The following is a 17100-nucleotide window of genomic DNA, read 5'->3' on the forward strand; positions in this document are numbered from 1 at the left end:
AAGGGCATCCATCTGCTGGAGGCGTCACTGGGTAGCCTTTTCTGCTCCACTTCCCTGCCTGCCCCGCCAAAGCCCTCTGGGGGCCCAGCTTTACAGAGGGAGGGGGGCAGGCCCCGCTCCCTCCCCTTAAGCTCCTGAGGCCTCCTGCTGTTACTTCTCTGCCATGCAGACCCACCTTCCCTGGTTCAACTTTATTTTTTTTTTTTAATTTTTTAAAATATTTTATTTATTTTTGAGAGACAGATAGAGACAGCATGAGCAGGGGAGGGTCAGAGAGAGGGAGACACAGAATCCGAAGCAGGCTCCAGGCTCTGAGCTGTCAGCACAGAGCCCGACGCGGGGCTCGAACCCACGAACCGTGAGATCATGACCTGAGCTGAAGTCAGACGCTCAGCTGCCTGAGCCACCCAGGCGCCCCCCGCCTTCCCTGGTTCAAAGGCTCGGCTGGTCCCTGTGCATCTAAAGCTGTGTTTCTTAGAGTTCATCTCGCGTTTCTATGTGGTTTCAGCACGAGGCTGTGGCCTTCCTCTCCCGCTTTCCTTCCTCTTCTGTAGCAAGACTTCTGGGACCCCTCACTCAGCAAGCTTCCCGGGACCTGCTCTGGCAACGGGGCAAGACAGGATTGTTTCCATCCCCATCTTGCGGATGGGGAAGGTGAGGCTTGGGTAGCCGAGGAACTGGCCCAAGATCTCGGCCCCTAGAGCTGCGTGGGGGTCCGGCCCAGGCGGGTGGGCTTGGTCAGCTTTGGGAGTGACCGGCCGGGACCAGCCAGCAGGTGCCTCGGCGGCGGCTCCTTCCCACGGGCCCTGGATCCCCGGCCCCCTGGGCCCGCGGCCCCGTCCTGCTGTGCGATGCGGAGCCCGGATGGGGCTCCCTGACCCCTGGGCCCGGCACCGGCCCGTTCTCTCTGAGCTCCGAGTCCTGCTTCCGTGAAGTCGGACTCGCGTTCTCCCCGCGCGGGGCCGGCCAAGCGTGGGACGGGGGCGGCGCAGCCAGCGGGGTGCTGCGGCCCCGCCCGCCCTATGGGCTCAGGGACGGGCTGGGCTCAGTGGAAGCCACGGAGCCCCCCTGTCCCGGGGGGCTGGCCGCAAACCCCCCTCGAGCCTGATGCCGGCCTGTGACGGTGACAAGGGGGTTGGGAGCCGGCGGGCACAGGCGTGTCCACCACCGAGGGTCCGGCTGCTGCTCACGCCCCGTCTCCTCCTCCGCCGGATCCTGACGGTCGTCAGCCCCACACGCACAGGCAGCGGGCGGACTCTGATGTCGGAGGAAGTTCCTGGTCCTACGCTGTGCCGCCTCTACACACACACACACACACACACACACACGCATCTTCACACCCACGTGCACACCACGCACATCTATGTACACACACGCACCCACACACACGCATGTAACTAAACACCCACGTGCACACCACACACGTGTATGTACACAATGCAGCAACACACCTACACATGCATGTAACTACACACATACACGCACACCAACACATGTATGCACACACAACCACACACACGTACACACATGTAACCACACACATACATGCACACAACTATGCACACACCTACATGCACACACATGCAACTACACACATGCCCACACCTACACACACACCTACACAAACACCTCCATGCACACACATGCAATTACACACACGCACACATCTACATGCACACACTCAACTACACGCACACAGCTACACACATACACACAGCTACACACATACAACTACACACATGCACCCCTACACGCATACATGCAACTACACATGCGCACCTACACGCATCCATGTGTGCAACCACACACACATGCACACACCTACACACAACTCCTCCGTATACAGACACACACACACCACGCACATGTACACACACAACTACACACACAACCCCCATGCCACACACACACATACACTGTGCCCATGCACACAACTACACAAACGCAGCTGGACACGCCCCCCCGCTGCGCACCACACACACACGCGCGCACACACATGCACACCCTCTTCTCTCTCACACAGAATTTCTCCTTTGCCCCTTTTCTGTCCTTATCTTTCTTGCTTCCACGTTGTTGTTATTTTCTTTGCAGAGGCCCCTCTACACATATGCGCACGATTCTACACGAGATTAATGTTTGAAACGAATTGTCTGCCTTCTCCCCGCTGCAGAGTCCCAGCGAAACAAAAGATGAATGGTGCGCACCTCGGAAGGGTGGGGAAATTAATTAGGAATGACAAAGGACCCCATTCTTCGGTTCCACTTATCTTGCTGCTGACTTGCCGTAACTGTTGTGTACGGGGCAAGGTGTGTGATTGACAGTCCCTGGGGACGCGGTGCCAGCCTGCGCGGCCCTGCCCCCTCGCCGGCAGCCGCTGGCCCTGTCACCGAGGCGGCTCCCTCAGCCTCGCCCTCGCCCTCGGGGAGGGCAGCGAGGAGAAAGGCCAACCTCTCCATCAGAGCTGGACAGATGGCAGTGGCAGCCCGCACTGTGGATGTCCCCAGGGGTCAGGGGACCGCCTGTGGGGTGAGGGGTGAGCATAAACTCTCTTGGGGACCCCGGTGTGTCACTGACCTCTGAGCCTCAGTTTCCCCTGCTGCAGAATGGGAGCACAACCTCCCTGGAGGGCTGAGTGTCCCGGGCAGCACTTGGGGCCCTCATCTGAGATGCTGTCAATACTGGCCATCTCTGAGAGAAGCCAGAAGCTTCCTCTCTGTCGCGAGTGGGGCCACTGCCTTCCTCAGACCACAGCTTTCACTTCCGTAGCATGAGTGGTGGGCGCGAGAACGTGTGGCCGCACGGGGTCCACTATGAGAGGCTGTCCCCTCTACCCGGCAGGGCGGCCGCCCTCAACCAGGAGTGGGCGCCCTGGGGAGGCAGGGAAGTTTCCCCAAAGGAGGTGAGTCGGACGCAGCAGAGGGTGTGAGCACACGGCGCCTGCATCACCTCTGGGGCCTCGCCTGTGAAATGGGCACATGAGCCCCCCGGGCAGGTCACGGGAGGCGGGACGCTCAGCAGATGGTGAGTGTTTGTTCTAGTGCTGGTTCCTCTGCGGCTCCGGGGGCTCCGGGGGCTCCGGGGGGGGCTCCCGTTGGGACGGTGCACAGAGGAGGGGGCTGATGTTTAGTTCTTCCCGCCTGCCTGCCTTCCAGATAGAGCACCTGGTTGTTAATTCTGTCATGCGTTCTTTCATTCGCGCACACCGTGAGCGAGCCCTCCAGGAGGCCGCCTGGGCCCTGCCTCTGTCGGGCAGGAGGGGTTTCACAGGCTCCTTCCTCCCTGTCCAGCCAGACTCAGAGGGGACCCGGCAGCACCAGGGGCTGGGCCGGGACCTGGCAGGGGAGACTGGGGCGCGCTCAGAGGGGCAGGCAGGCGGTTGCCGTTGAAGAGGGGGAACTTTGGGCCAGCCGCGCAGTGAGCACAGGATGCAGCAGCCAGGAACCCCAAGAATCTCTCTTGCTTCCTGTGTGCCCTCAGACACACCACCTAACCTCCCTGTGCCTTCGTTCCCCTGACTTGAGAATGAGAGCCTCCCCGGACTTTGTCCTGAGGGTTAGCCGATTTGAGATGAGGAAGTGGCTGGTAAAGTAGGGGTTTGCGGAGGACGGGGACAGGGATTCCTGGTCCCATCTGCATAATTCTGGCCTGAAGGCAGAGAGCCCTGGCTCTGGAATCCCCTCTCCGGGTTTGAGCGCCCGGTCCCCTGGTCGTGTCCCTTGGTCACCAGGTAACCGTGAGCACACAGAGGTTAGCCCCTTCACAGCTTTTTGTGTGCTCGTGGTAACCTTCGAATCCAGTCTAGTTAGGCCCGCTTAGCCAATGTACCTCCCCGCACCTCGGTTTCTGCATCTGTAAAATGGAGCAGTGATGGCAGCTGCCTCCCAGAGGGGGTGTGAGGCCTGGGGGCTCACGGAGAACTTCTGGAGTTGTGCTGATGTGGGTGCCCTCTCGGTGTCTCCACAGCGCCCCTTGGCATTGGCCAAGTGGACCCTGGACACCTGCCTTTGGGCATCGTGCCCTGGGCTGGGTGCACAGCTGGGCCCCAGCCCACCCCGGGGCTCCTCTGTCCACACACCCCAGCATCTCCAGGAAGTGGGTGACCACCTCCCAGGCTAACTGGATGACCCCAGGGGACACCCCCACCCAGGGGCTGCACGCCTTTCCTGGCGGAGCAGAGCGGCCCTGCTTGAGCATTCTCCCGAGACAAGCACCGTCCCCCTCCCTGCTGCCATCGGGGGCCCGGGATTCACGCTTCAGGGGGAAATCATTTAATGATTGGCCACGAGGAGGTCATTTATATTGGCTAAGCGGGCTTAATTAGACTGGATTCGAAGGTTACCACAATCGCACAAAAAAGCTGTTAAGGGGTTAACCTCTGAGAGATTACATTGTATTCAGCGCTCTGTTAAAGTTTGAATTAATTTTTCCCATGGGTTTGTTCACATTCTAATTTTCAACTAAATGAGACATCTGTTTCAGAAAAGGAAAATTTGCTCTGGTCGTCATGGCAACTATCATTCTGTAAGAAAATTATTCCAATGGTTACTTTAGAACAGAAAGACAGAAATTCAGGACATAAAGCCGCCTCCCGTCGCTCAGCCGGATTTCTGATTCACGCGACCTCCTTGGGGTCTGTGATGTGTCCTGGAAGGTGTGCAGACATCGGGGTCCTGGCCCTCAGCGTGGCGAGGCTGGGTCTCAGGGCCGGGTCACGCTGGAGCTGGGGGATGCACTTTCGCAGGGTCCCGGGATCCTGTCTTGGGCATTCGCAGTCTCAGACCGCTGGCTGCCCTCGACGTGGGTGGGCCAGTAGGGGGCAGGCTGGACGCTGGCTGCTTAGATGGGAGGCCTTGAGCCTCTGCCTGCCCTGTCCTCTGTCTGGAAACCCGGGTGGCCTTGCACTTCACCTCTGGCCCTAAAGGGCCTTACTGGATGATGAGGAGGTCGATGGGCCATCTGGGGCTGACTTCACCTTGAACTGGCACCGCCTCTTCCCAGGGCATCATCCAGGAGGGGCCGGAGAGTTTTCTAGGCCCTATGGGCTGGTCTCAGGCCTTGGGGAGTGCGGTCACTCTGAAGAGTCTGTCCCAGTGCTCTGGTCCTGGCCACCCTGCAGAAGCCCCTGGCCCAGGGAGGGTGCTCCCCAACCCACGGGCCATCCTGGGAAACGTCTCCTTCGGATGTCTGCCTGTATGATTTGACTTTTCCTGTTCCCCTTAAAATTTCAGTAAGAGCTAGAACATCCCCTTTGCCCATTGACAGAGCTCCTGGGTATTTAGAAAGCATTTTCATAGTGGAAGTACAGTTTCATCCTTTTAAACCTCCTGCCTCTCTTCTCCTTCGCCCCCCTTCACCCCCTGCTGTGTCAAGGCCACAGCACTGAACAAGAAGGACACCACCCCCCCCCCCCCCNGCCATGGGGCAAAGTCTGGGGACATAGGCATTGTTATCCTGCTGGGAGAGGTGAAGCGAGCGGCGCAGGGACCAAACAGGAAGGATGTGTGATGCCAACTTCAGTGCCCTGAGCAAGCTCTGAGGGCACCCTGGGGGGCAAGGTGGACCCCACCGTTCCCAGGACTTGAGGCGGTGTGTGTGGCAGGTGCAGCCTCGGGGAAGCATCACCCCCAGAGGAAGGCTCGGTGGTGCTGGGCGAGGAGAGGCTGGGCCGGCGGAGGCATGCGCGCGTCGGCTTCCGGGGGTCTCTGGGGTCTCTGATATATTTCTAAGTGTCTCTTTCAAAAAGCCACCCCTTGCTGGGGCTCACAGGAACGAACAGATGCCTTCTCTCCATGCAGATGAGGCCTCGTCCCATCTTGTAAATATTTGATTAGATTTTTGAAGAATGGATCCTGTATTCGGACGCTGCTCCTTTCCCCGGAGGCTGACGGGGCCTCGGGGCCTCGCAGGACGGCTAGGCTGGGCTTCCGGAGGGGCTTCCGGAATGCCGCTGCCTTCCCTGCTGCGACTGAACCCTGGTGCGGCCAGAGCAGGGCTCGGAGTTTGCTCGGGGTTCGAGGGTCTCGGAAAAGCCCAGCTTTTAGGGTGGGAGCAGCCTGGGCTGGTCGCCGGAGCGGGACTGTCACCCGTTGGGGACAGGGACCGTGGTAGGAGAAGCATTTACATAGTGATTCAGTACATCCGTACGTGGGTGTCTATTTAAATATAAATATATTTAACTGAGGTATCCTTTCCCAGCTAGGAGACCCCTTTTTCTGTGATGTTTTCTTTTCTTTTTTTTAAAAAAAAATGTTGGGACTCATCAAAATGCAGTTTGAAAAACCTAGCCCTAGGTCAAAGGTTTTTCATGTCGGCTCCATGGGTGGGTTTCAGGACGGCCCACAATAATGATGGTGATGGGGATGGGGATGACGGTGGGGATGACGGTGGGGATGACCGTGGGGATGACGGTGGGGATGACGGTGGGGATGATGATGGGGACGACGGTGGGGACGATGGTGGGGACGGTGGGGATGATGGTGGGGATGATGATGGGGATGATGATGGCAGCTCCAATGCATTGAACTAGACATTGTTTTAAGCACTTTTATGTGGATTAACCAATTTACTCCTTCCAAACTGCTCTGTTGAGATGGTATTATTATTCCCATGAACAGATGGGGAAATTAAGACATAGAGAAGAGTTGAGTCACTGTCCAAAGGTCACAGAGGTAGTAAGAGGTGGACCCATTCTCACTCAGGTCTGTCTGACCCCAGGATTGCCTTGAAGTTGGGTATAAAATTGTGTACATGCAGGGGTGCATCCTCTGTGGAGAGAGCTCTCGCCTTCGTGCGGATGTGCCAGGGCAGGCCTGTGTGGATGTGCCATTGATGGGAGGTGTCTTCTGCGGGGACTGTCCCCAAGGCCAACCCACCCAGATCGATTCCCCAGCCCTGGTCTTGTCACCTGGCAGGTGCTCCCTACGGTTGGGGATCCCTCGGACACCCCAAACCTGGGGACACACGCAGTCCCTTCTGCGCCTGCTTCCCACCATCTATTTCTCCTCAGACTCAGAATGCAGATCCCAGGCCCCGCCCCCCATACAGGTGGTTCTCCTGGGGCCCATTCATATCTAGGTATGGGGGAACCCCCCGGCTCCCACTACAAGAACAAGGCAGGAGCCGTAGCCCTTTTCTTCAAGGCCAAAACTTAGGCTGACGGGGGCTTGGGGAGATGGTGGCCTGGTGTGTTCCACCGGCTTCTAGTGGGTTTTTCTGGGCAGCACCTGGAGGCTGCTGTTCGAATAGGGGGCATCATTTTCAGCTTTGAAGCTTCGGCTGCAATCCCACAGCAATAGGAAAAGCCCTATTTAACATCGATTAACAGATTGATCCCTTCCTTTGGGCCTCACTCAATGCCATTTGTTAACCTGTCCTTTATTCCCTTCCCCTGGGCTGGTCCCAGGTGTGCAAGGTAAGAGGAAGGTTGGAGGGAGCAGGGCTTTGACAGGTAAGCGTGGCTCGAGGTCAGGGATGGGCAGGAGGAGAAGAGCAGGGAGCGGGAGCCCTAGATGGGCAGGGCTGGCAGTGGAGGGCCTCCTGCATGTGCTGGAAATGCAAGAGGGACTTTGACCCCCACATGACCACTCTGCTCACCCATCTTTCACAAACGCGTGTTCCAGAAGATGCCATTGGAAGCTTGAAGGCTGAGAGCAGAGAATATCAGATCCGGCGTCTCCACTCATGAGCTGCGTGACCCCGGGCACGTCACTGCCCCTCACTGCCCCTTGTCCAGAACCTGCTGTGAACAAATCAGGGTTTTCAGACCGTGTTCCTTGAGAACCCCAGGGTTCCCAACAAGTGCTTTGGGGGGTTGCCAAAAGGCAGAGCCGTTGGGTCCACCGCCAGCGGTCTCAGTCTTGCCACGGAAGGGCCTCTGTGCCACGAGAGGGATTTCGGTGGCGGCTTTGGGCACATGAGAGATTTGGAGTTGAAAGCCCAGCTTCAACTTGCACGGTTTGTGCTGGCAGGTGAGCGGTAGTGAGGCGCCTGGCCCAGGAGTCAGCACACGCCCGGCTAGCCTGCCTCTCCAAGCCCCTGGTTTCTCATCTGTAAAATGGGGATCCTCTGTAGTCCTTAATTCCCAGGGGTCTTGTAACAGGTAAACCATCCCTGTGATGTACTTAGATGGCACCTGGCAAAATGTAGGTATCCAGGAAGTGCAGGTGACGATTTCTATTTCCTGCTTCCTTCCTCTCAGTTTCCTCACCCATAAAACAGAAAGAGACCTATCTGCCTACTGCAGCCGTGAAAGTTGCTGGGGTAACAGGTGGGGAGGTGGTGGCGGTGATGACATTGATGGTGATGATGGCTGTATCAATGTCCTGGGGCCGCAGAGCTAATCACCCCAGACTCAGGGGTGGGGCACTTTAAACAACAGGAAGTTGCTCTCTCACAGTCCGGAGGCTGGAGTCTGAGATCAAAGTGCCACCAAGGTTTGTTCGTTTTGAGGGGCCTGAGGAAGAATCTGTCCCGTGCTCCTCTCCCAGCTTCTGGGGGTGGCTTGCAGTGCTCGGCGCTCCTTAGCCTGCAGACAGCATTGTTCTAATCCCTGTGTCCCTTGTCGGTGGCCCTTTTCTCTCTGTGTCTCTGTTTTCACACGACCTTATAAGGCCACTGGTCATTAGATTTGGGGCATGCCCTAATCTGGTATCACCTCATCTTAACTTGATGATATCTGCAAGGACCCTATTTCTGAATAAGGTCACATCCTCAGGCACCGGGGCTTAATACTTCAGTATGCATTCTTGGAGGACAGTTTGGCCCATAACTGTGGTGATGGTGGTGGTGGTGATGGTGGTGGTGGTGGTGGTGATGANTGGTGATGATGGTGGTGGTGATGGTGATGATGATGGTGGTGGTGATGATGATGATGATGGTGGTGGTGGTGGTGATGGTGATGATGGTGATGGTGGTGGTGATGGTGGTGATGGTGGTGATGGTGGTGGTGATGATGGTGGTGGTGATGGTGATGATGATGGTGGTGGTGATGATGATGGTGATGATGATGGTGGTGATGATGATGGTGGTGGTGGTGGTGATGGTGATGGTGGTGGTGATGGTGGTGATGGTGGTGGTGATGGTGATGGTGGTGGTGATGGTGGTAGTCATGGTGATGGTGGTGGTCATGGTGATGGTGGTGGTAGTGGTGGTGATGGTGATGGTGGTGATGGTGGTGATGGCAGTGATGGTGATGATGGTGGTGGTGATGATGGTGATGGTGGTGGTAGTGGTGGTGATGGTGGTGATGGTGATGATGATAACTTCGTGAACACTAAAGGACTATGTTAATGTGGGCTCTTACAAAGACTTACGCTTCAGGGATGTTTCTTAGTAGGGATGCTTTTGTTAGATATAAAAGCCCAATCAAATGGCTCCCTATTGGCCCATATAATTGAGAAATGGGGCGGTTTGGTGGGTGTCTGGTGTGAATTTGACCTGGCAGACTCCCCTGGGCCCTGTGGCCCAGCCATCGCCCTTTGGGACAGCTTAATAGCTACTGACAGCTTCCGAGGCAAGAAGCTCACTGGCTGATATGCAGGGATGACCACATCCTCTTCTGTCATCATTGAAAGAAATACCTGGGACTTCTTCCACGGGGAAGGATCTAGATTAGAGTTCACCATTGAGCCAGTCAAAGGGAATGACTTGCACTGCTCAGTCTACGTGTGATGTTGAGATTCCCTTAATTGGTCGAGGTCCCTCTGGCCCCGTCCTTAGGGCTGGGATGGACTCAGCCTGGCTGGGAGCTTCAGGGGAAAGCAGGAATGGGTGTCTTCCACTCAGAACCCATTCTCTCTGGGTTGAGTCTCCCTCTGCTCCAACTGTGGGCAGGGAGACTGAGGAGCATTTTCCCCATGAGGGGTGGGTGTGTGTGTTCTCTGTGAATTTCCTCAGAAGGGCTTGGAGCAAGAGAGCCCTTTGGCAAATGCTGATTCTTTTTAAACTTTCACTTTTAAAAATTGCATAAATAACATTTATTCATCATAGAAAACCAGAAACTGTTGAAAGTGGGGAAAAGGGAAGAGAATGCCCGTGATGTCCCACAGCCCATGAGCTGGTCAGGATTCTGGCTAAGTATAGGCAATCCCTACCTCACTCTGAGTTTCTAGCATCGAGCCAGCCCTGATGACCATGTGGAGCCTTCCCGTGATCGCCCCACATGCTCAGTGGTCCCCTCTGAACCACCTGCTTTTCTTCCATAGGCAGCCCTGGTTTTATGGCTGGGGCTTTAACCTCCCGCGAGGCCAGGCGCTGCTCGAGAAATGGAACCTCATTCCCGAAGGCGTAGACATCCTGATAACCCATGGACCGCCACTGGGTAAGAGCGAGCTGTCCCCTCCTTGGCTGGCCTGGCCAGCGGACGCAGAGCGTGTGGTTGTTGAGGGCCGGGGTGTGGTCTGGCCTGTGCACTGAGATGAGCCGGGCTGTCTAGAGGAACCCTGGGTGAGGTCTGTTCTGAGTCTGACCTGCTGTGGCACTGGACACGATTCCCCCCAACGCCCCCCTTATTTCCCAAGCACCTACTGCATGCTGGGCGTTCAACTTGTCACCTCGTGGGCTCCGCATAGCCGCTCAGGGAGGTCAGAATCGCTGCCCCGTTTACACATAGGGCTCGTTGCAGCTCAGGGAGGTCAGAAGGCAGGGCTGGGCCCTTGACTCTCCAGGCCTGCATCCTGGGGCCCGGATACCTTCAAGGTCACTCTCTAGGCTTCATCCTGTGCACCCCTTACCCCATCAGACACCTGGGGGACCTCACCCCCATCTGGCCCAACTGTCTCCAGGGCCTGAGGGTTCTACCCTCAACAGGCCCCTCCCTGGCCCCCACTGCCACCGCCCTGGTCCGAGCTGATGTCACCACTCACCTACTCTCCTGGCCCTGTGTGTGTCTGCTGACCACCTCTGGGGCCCCCTGGCTGCCCCACGAGGGGCCTTCTCAGGCCTCCGGTCCCCCCTCCTCACACACACTTCCTGTCCATCTGCACGTCCCTCCGATCCCACCTCCTTCCTCTCCCCTCCACCACTGCTGTCCCCACCTGGGTCCAGGCCAGCATCTTCTGGCCCTTTGATGACTGCCACAGCCTCCCCGCTGGTCCCCCAGCCCCCGAGTCTTGCCCCTTCCGCTCCACTCGCCTCCCCACAGCAGCAGGGAGTTCTCTGAATCAGCAGCGACGCCACATCCCTGTACAACCCTTCATAGCTCCCCTCGTCCTCAGAATGCTGTCCAGACTCGCAGCAGCCCAGACCCTACCAGCCTCCTCTTCCTCCCGCAGCCTCCGCAGAACCTGCCCTCACTCCTGAGTGGGGTCGGGGCGGGGGGCCCCCGACAATGGGCCAGCCTAGGCGTGCTCGCTTCCGGGGTAGAGGGGCACAGAATGGTCAAGCCAGAGGCACCCCTCCCTCCCTCCCTGTGTCTCTCTCTCTTTCTGTCTCTCTCTCCCTCCCTCCCTCCTTTCCTCTCCCTTTCTCTGTCTCTCCCTCCTCTGGCCCCTCTCTCTTCCTCCCTCCCTCCCTCTCTGTCCCTGTCCCTCCCTCCCTCTGTCATCCCCCAGGCAGCGTCAGGTGCCGCCTGCCTGATTCGGGACTCGGAGGATTCCCCCTTCCCCTTCCCACATGCAGAAACTTGTTTCACCCAAACCGAGAGGGGCCGAGAGGGGCCCTGGCCGCNTGGCGGGGGGCTCCCTTCCCACCCTCCCTCTGTGCCTGGCCCGCTCTGGGTGCCCCGCGGAGGAGGAAGGCGAGGCAAGGCCCCAGGTAGAGCCCGCATTCCCTCCCTGAAGGTCAAGGTAGGGTGGGCTTGGGAGAGCTTGCAGGGGAGGGAGGGGGGGTTATGCCTGGCTCTGTGAGTGCAGGAGCCTATGTGTGCGGGCCCGGGGTGTCTGGCCACAGGACCCCATCGTTGCCTCCTGTTGTCTCCCTGCTCAGGCTTCCTGGACTGGGTCCCCAAGAAGATGCAGCGGGTGGGCTGCGTGGAGCTGCTCAACACGGTGCAGAGGCGCGTCCAGCCGCGGCTGCACGTCTTTGGCCACATCCACGAAGGTCGGTGGGGGGTGGGGGAGGGGCACCTCATCCCCCTTCAACCCCGTCACCTCCTCCCTGGTCTCAGCCGTTTCCGACATGAACGCGTCATCTGGGCAGTGGCCGGCAGCCGGCTCCTGCTGGGACGTTCAATGTGGGGAAGTCGGTTGCCCAATCGGGCGGGACTTCGGGTCATCTGCTGACTTGGACCCCCTGCGGCACCAGTGGGCTTCCAGCCTGGGCCATCCTGGGGACATGGGCGGAAGGCTCTGTGGAGGAGGGGACGTCGGCTTGGGCACGGAGGGCGTGTTAGGTTTGGCAGGTACGCCGCACCCTCCTTAAGGCTGGCAGCCTGCTCTTGTCGCCCACGTCCCTACAGCCTGTGGAGGGCCGCTTGCTTGCCTGAGGCACTCTGGTGGCCCCTCACCTCCACCCCCTACATGTAGGGACATGGCTTTCTGGCTTTGTCCCTGGGAGGCTGGGGGCACGTGCTGTGTCCACACTGTTGGGATGGCGGGGGGGTGCGTTCACTTTACCTTAAGGGGCAGTGGGCAGGGGGGGCGTTAGGTGATGGGCGAGGTCAGCCCCAGGCCCCGCTGCCCGCACGCCCGCACCCTGCGCACAGGGCTTTCCTTATACCTCAGGCATCCTCAGCGGAGCCGGAGTGATCAGATTGGCTGACCCTCCCTTCTGTTCCCTTCGAGCCCTCATCCCGCCTGTCCAAGGCCACCCTGTCCATCCCGCCCGGCCAGAAAGCACGTGGACTCCCGCGGGGCATGGGAGCTGATGTGTTCTTCCCCGGAGCCGTGTCCCAGCCTCCGGAACCTCTGTCTGTGCTAGGCCCGGGCCGCTGGGCCTCACGCGTGCCTGATGCACATCAGGGCATTTTCCAGCTCAGAAGCAAACAAGCCCCAGCCCTTTCCCTGAGCGCCACTCACTGCAGGCTGTTGTCAGGCGCAGCAGAGAGCAGAGCTGCCCTGGCCCCGAGGAGCCCACAGACTTCCGGGGAGCAGATAAGCCATCACAGGCAGAATCTGAGAGGTCGTGGGAGAGATGAACAACGCATGTGCTGTGGGATGACCATGATGGCTGTCATTTCCTGCAGCCCTACTGTGGGCATGGGATGCAGCCCTACTGTGGGCACAGAATGCCATCAGGCAATTGTTGTGCATGATCCAGACCGTACCCTTGCATGACTGTATAGGCAAAATGGGGGCTCCAAAGAATGGGTAATGGACACAAGGAAGGGGAAATGTCCGTTTTGGCTTGGAGGTGATCTGAGCTGAAGGATGAGGAGGAGTCTATCAGGTAGATGTGGTGGCGAAAGAATACAATGGGGGCAGAGGCTAAGAGAAGAAAGTACATGGTGATGGTGCTCGTGGTGGTGGTGGTGGTGATGTCCACGATGGCGTCTCACTGAGCGCTACTCAGGTGCTTTCCAGGCACTGGGCTGACCCCAGTGTATAGATTGTCATCTCATTTGCTCCTCACAGCAGACTTGGAAGGAACGTCTGTCATCACCTCTATTTATAGAAGAAGAGGCAAAGTTGGGGGTTTTGGTAGCTTGCCCCAGACACGGTTTGCCCTCGTGGCTGAGTGCCCTCCGACGACCACCCCCACTAGACCCCCTCGCTGCTCTGGGTCCTGGCCTTCCCCGTCAGCCCTGACAGGCGTGTGCTTACCTTCCAGGGTACGGCGTCATGGCCGATGGGACGACCACCTACGTGAACGCGTCGGTGTGCACCGTGAACTACCAGCCTGTGAATCCGCCCATAGTCATTGACCTCCCCACCCCCCGGAACTCCTGACTGCCCCTGCTGTCCCCGCCCTTCCTGCCCACATCAGCTACACATGCCTGGCAGAGAGCACGGACCCCTAACCCCCCTTCCTTCCATGCAGACAACCTGTCTGGTCGTGGGGACCAGCCCGACAGATGGGTTGAGGCCTTGGAATGAAGAAAATCACCCCTGACTCTCCAGCCTCTGTCACCTGGAGTCAGGAGCCCGCGGGTCCCTGTCAGCCGCTCTGCCCTCATTACTATATTCTGCGTGTACATTCCCGCGTGTACCTTGTCAGAGGACCTTCCAAGCTCGTACTCCCGTCCTGCTTGGGAATTGACGGCCTCTTCATCCTTCTCAGTCGGACGCCCTTGTGGGTTTGGGAAGCTGCTGCTTCTGGAAAGTTCTAGCACAAAATCTCCCTCTAACTGAGGGTCTGTGTGGCTGCAAGCCCCGGGGTTGGGGGCGGGTGGGAGGTTTTGCAGCCAGGGTGCAAATAGCCCGCCCTCTCCTCCTGGGCTGGAGAGGGGACGGGCCTGCCTCACAGCTGAGGCCCTCGAGGGAGCCATGAGGGACGTCTCAGGAATTCGGACCGCACCCGGCCAGGCCAGTAAGCCGTCTGCCTCGCCTTGTGACCCCACTTTCTTCCTGTGGGCAACTTTGTGGACTCGAACACTGGCCTGAATGAACATCCAGGTTCTCGCTTGGAGCCTGGATCCGGGTGGCAGGGGTGGGGGGGTTGGTTCTACAGAACGAGCCACATTGGTGCCCAGGACCAGCTGAAGGGTGTTCCTGAGTCATGGACGGGCCCTGGTCCCGTGCTCTGCAGAGCTCAGCGGGCTGGAGGATCCGCAGACTGAGGCAGCGCTGCCACGTGTATGCGCCCATGCGGGTGTGCGTGTACTACACACACACGCACGCACGCACGCTTGCACGCACGTAAACACACACGCTTCTTAACTTCATGAAGCGGATCTCATTACCGTCCTTGAATGGGGTTCCATCCCTCGGTGCGATTTCCCGAGCCGAATGGTTCCCGGTCCTTGTTGGTGTCCGTGTGTCCTGTTGACGGGAGGGTGGCGCAGTGGCAGAGCAGGGCCTGGGCTCCAGCGGCTCCCTGCAGGGGAACAACTTCTTTTTTCTTTAAAATAGGCCTGGGGTGGGGGGCGGGGTGGGCTGAGTCTCTGAGGGAGGTTAGCCAGCAGGGTCTCCTGAGGGCGAGGCAAGAGATGCGGGGTCCCCACGTGCAGGGTCCGATTCTGTCTTTATTTCCAGTTTTGGGGTTTTGCTCATCATGGATATCGTTTCTGAATCGATTCTGATTTTTAAAAGACATTGGACTAAAGAGCATCGCGTTTCTCTCTCCTGCTGAGCTTTCTGGGGCCCCCTCGCGCCTCTGGGAGGAGGGCCTTACTCACCTCAGCCTGGGCGCTGCCCCGGGAGCCAGCACTTCAGGAGCCCTTTGCACATACAATCTCATTTCACCCTCAGGCACTCCTGTGAGGTTAGCACTGTGGGCCCCATTTTAGAGATGAGGAGATGGAGATCAGAGAGGTGAGGTCACTTGCCTGAGGACGCCCAGCTCAAAAGGGGCAGAAGCAGGACTTGAGCCTTGGTCTCTGGCTTCATAGCCTCTGCTTTGCCAACACCCAAACCGCCACCCCTATAAGGCACTTATTTTTTAAGGGTCTGGTTCCGGACCTCTGCGGCTTGTTTAGAGAGCGAGCCCCTGGAGCCCCGAGGGGTCCCAGTCTCTGAGCCCAGCACCCCAGCCGCCTAGGAGACTGCGACTCCTTCCCTCCTCACGTGGGGCTCCCCACGGGGTGACGGGCACTGTGCACGAGGGGAGGCTGACAGCACCACCGCCGTGACCGGGACCCGCTGTGCTCGGTGGGGGGGCGGGACTTCAGGAGCCCATTTGGCCGAGTGGTCCCTGGCGGCCAAGGATGTTTACAAGGTCTCTCGGGAGCCCCAGATGCATGGTGTGTGCGCACGCGCGGGGAGAAGACCCAGGGCCCTTTCAGACACCTCTACCGGATTTCTATGCGGACCAAGCACTATAAACTTGAAAACAATTTTTTCCTAAGGTATCTTCAGAATATGGTGTATTTTTATGTGGAAAAGAAAAGTTATGAAGGCAGCTGTTACTTTGAAAGAAAATTCATTAAAAGTCCTTGAGGTATGAAAGATGATGGCGTGCTCCTCAATCATTTTGGCATAACTTGATTGTGGCTGTAATTTTTTTTGTCAAGCATGTCAGACAATAAAGTCTTTGTAAAAAGAAAGAGATGTCCATGTGGCGCCTCCTCCTGTGTGTGTCTTTCGGTGTCGTGTGAGGCATGGGGTGGGGGTGGGGGGAGGAGTGGCATCCTCTCCGCCCAGTCCTGAGTCCTGGACGGAGTTCAGAGGCCAAAGACCTTCCACGTGGCGGTAACAGACATCCTTCTGCTTGTTACGGTATGGGCCAGTCTCAGAGGCGGTTGGCATGGGCCGTTCTGTGCCTTATCGTGGTCAAGTATTTTGACTGCCTGATTCGTCAAAACAGAGTACCTTGGGATGGTCTCAGCTCTGGGCCCTTCCCGGAAGCAGTATGTTCAGCCCAGTCCCTACCAAACCAAGTGTCCAGGTATTGCCCAAGAAAAGCACTGATAGGTATAATGATGCCAGATGCAAAACTACCTAAGTTGTAAAAGTCCACTATTTCCTTCCATCCATCTACCATCCATCCACCCGTCCATCCACACACCCATCTGTCCATCCATCCATCCATCCATCCACTATCCATCCACCTATCCATCCACACACCCATCTATCCATCCATCCATCCATCCATCCATCTGTCCATCCATCCATCCATCCATCTGTCCGTCCATCCATCCATCCATCCATCCATCCATCCATCATTCCATCCATCATTCCATCCATGCACCCATCTGCCCATCCATCCACACACCCATCTATCCATCCATCCATCCATCCATCCATCCATCCATCCATCCATCCATCCAAGCACCCATCTGTCCATCCAGGCACCCATCTGTCCATCCATCCATCCATCTGTCCATCCATCCATCCATCCATCCATGCATGCACCCATCGGCCCATCCATCCATCCATCCATCCACCAATACACCAATCCATATACCCCATCCCATTCATAGATCCATCCACCCATGCCACATACATTCACTGAGCACTTCCCATGGGCCTGCCTTGGACTAGGGAGGTGGTGATAGATTAAGGAGGTAGGATTTCTGAGGGATGGATGTGGGGGTGAGAGTGAGGGAGAGCCAAGGATGACAGCGGA

The 17100-nt window shown here is 57.8% G+C and overlaps 1 protein-coding gene across 1 annotated transcript in view; it reads left to right on the forward strand.

Annotated features, from left to right (window-relative positions):
* The window catches only part of MPPED1 (metallophosphoesterase domain containing 1), a 63697-nt gene extending 47619 nt beyond the window's left edge, over positions 1–16078 (forward strand). The window contains exons 4-6 of the mRNA XM_077757866.1: positions 10203–10318; positions 11923–12036; positions 13705–16078. Of these exons, the coding sequence (XP_077613992.1) occupies positions 10203–10318; positions 11923–12036; positions 13705–13823 (349 nt within the window). The 3' untranslated portion in view covers positions 13824–16078. The remainder of the gene's footprint in view (positions 1–10202; positions 10319–11922; positions 12037–13704) is intronic.
* Positions 16079–17100: the final 1022 nt, after the last annotated feature.

Source organism: Crocuta crocuta, unplaced genomic scaffold (genome assembly GCF_008692635.1).
Source record: "Crocuta crocuta isolate KB4526 unplaced genomic scaffold, BGI_CrCroc_1.0 scaffold143, whole genome shotgun sequence".
Lineage (NCBI taxonomy): Eukaryota > Metazoa > Chordata > Mammalia > Carnivora > Hyaenidae > Crocuta > Crocuta crocuta.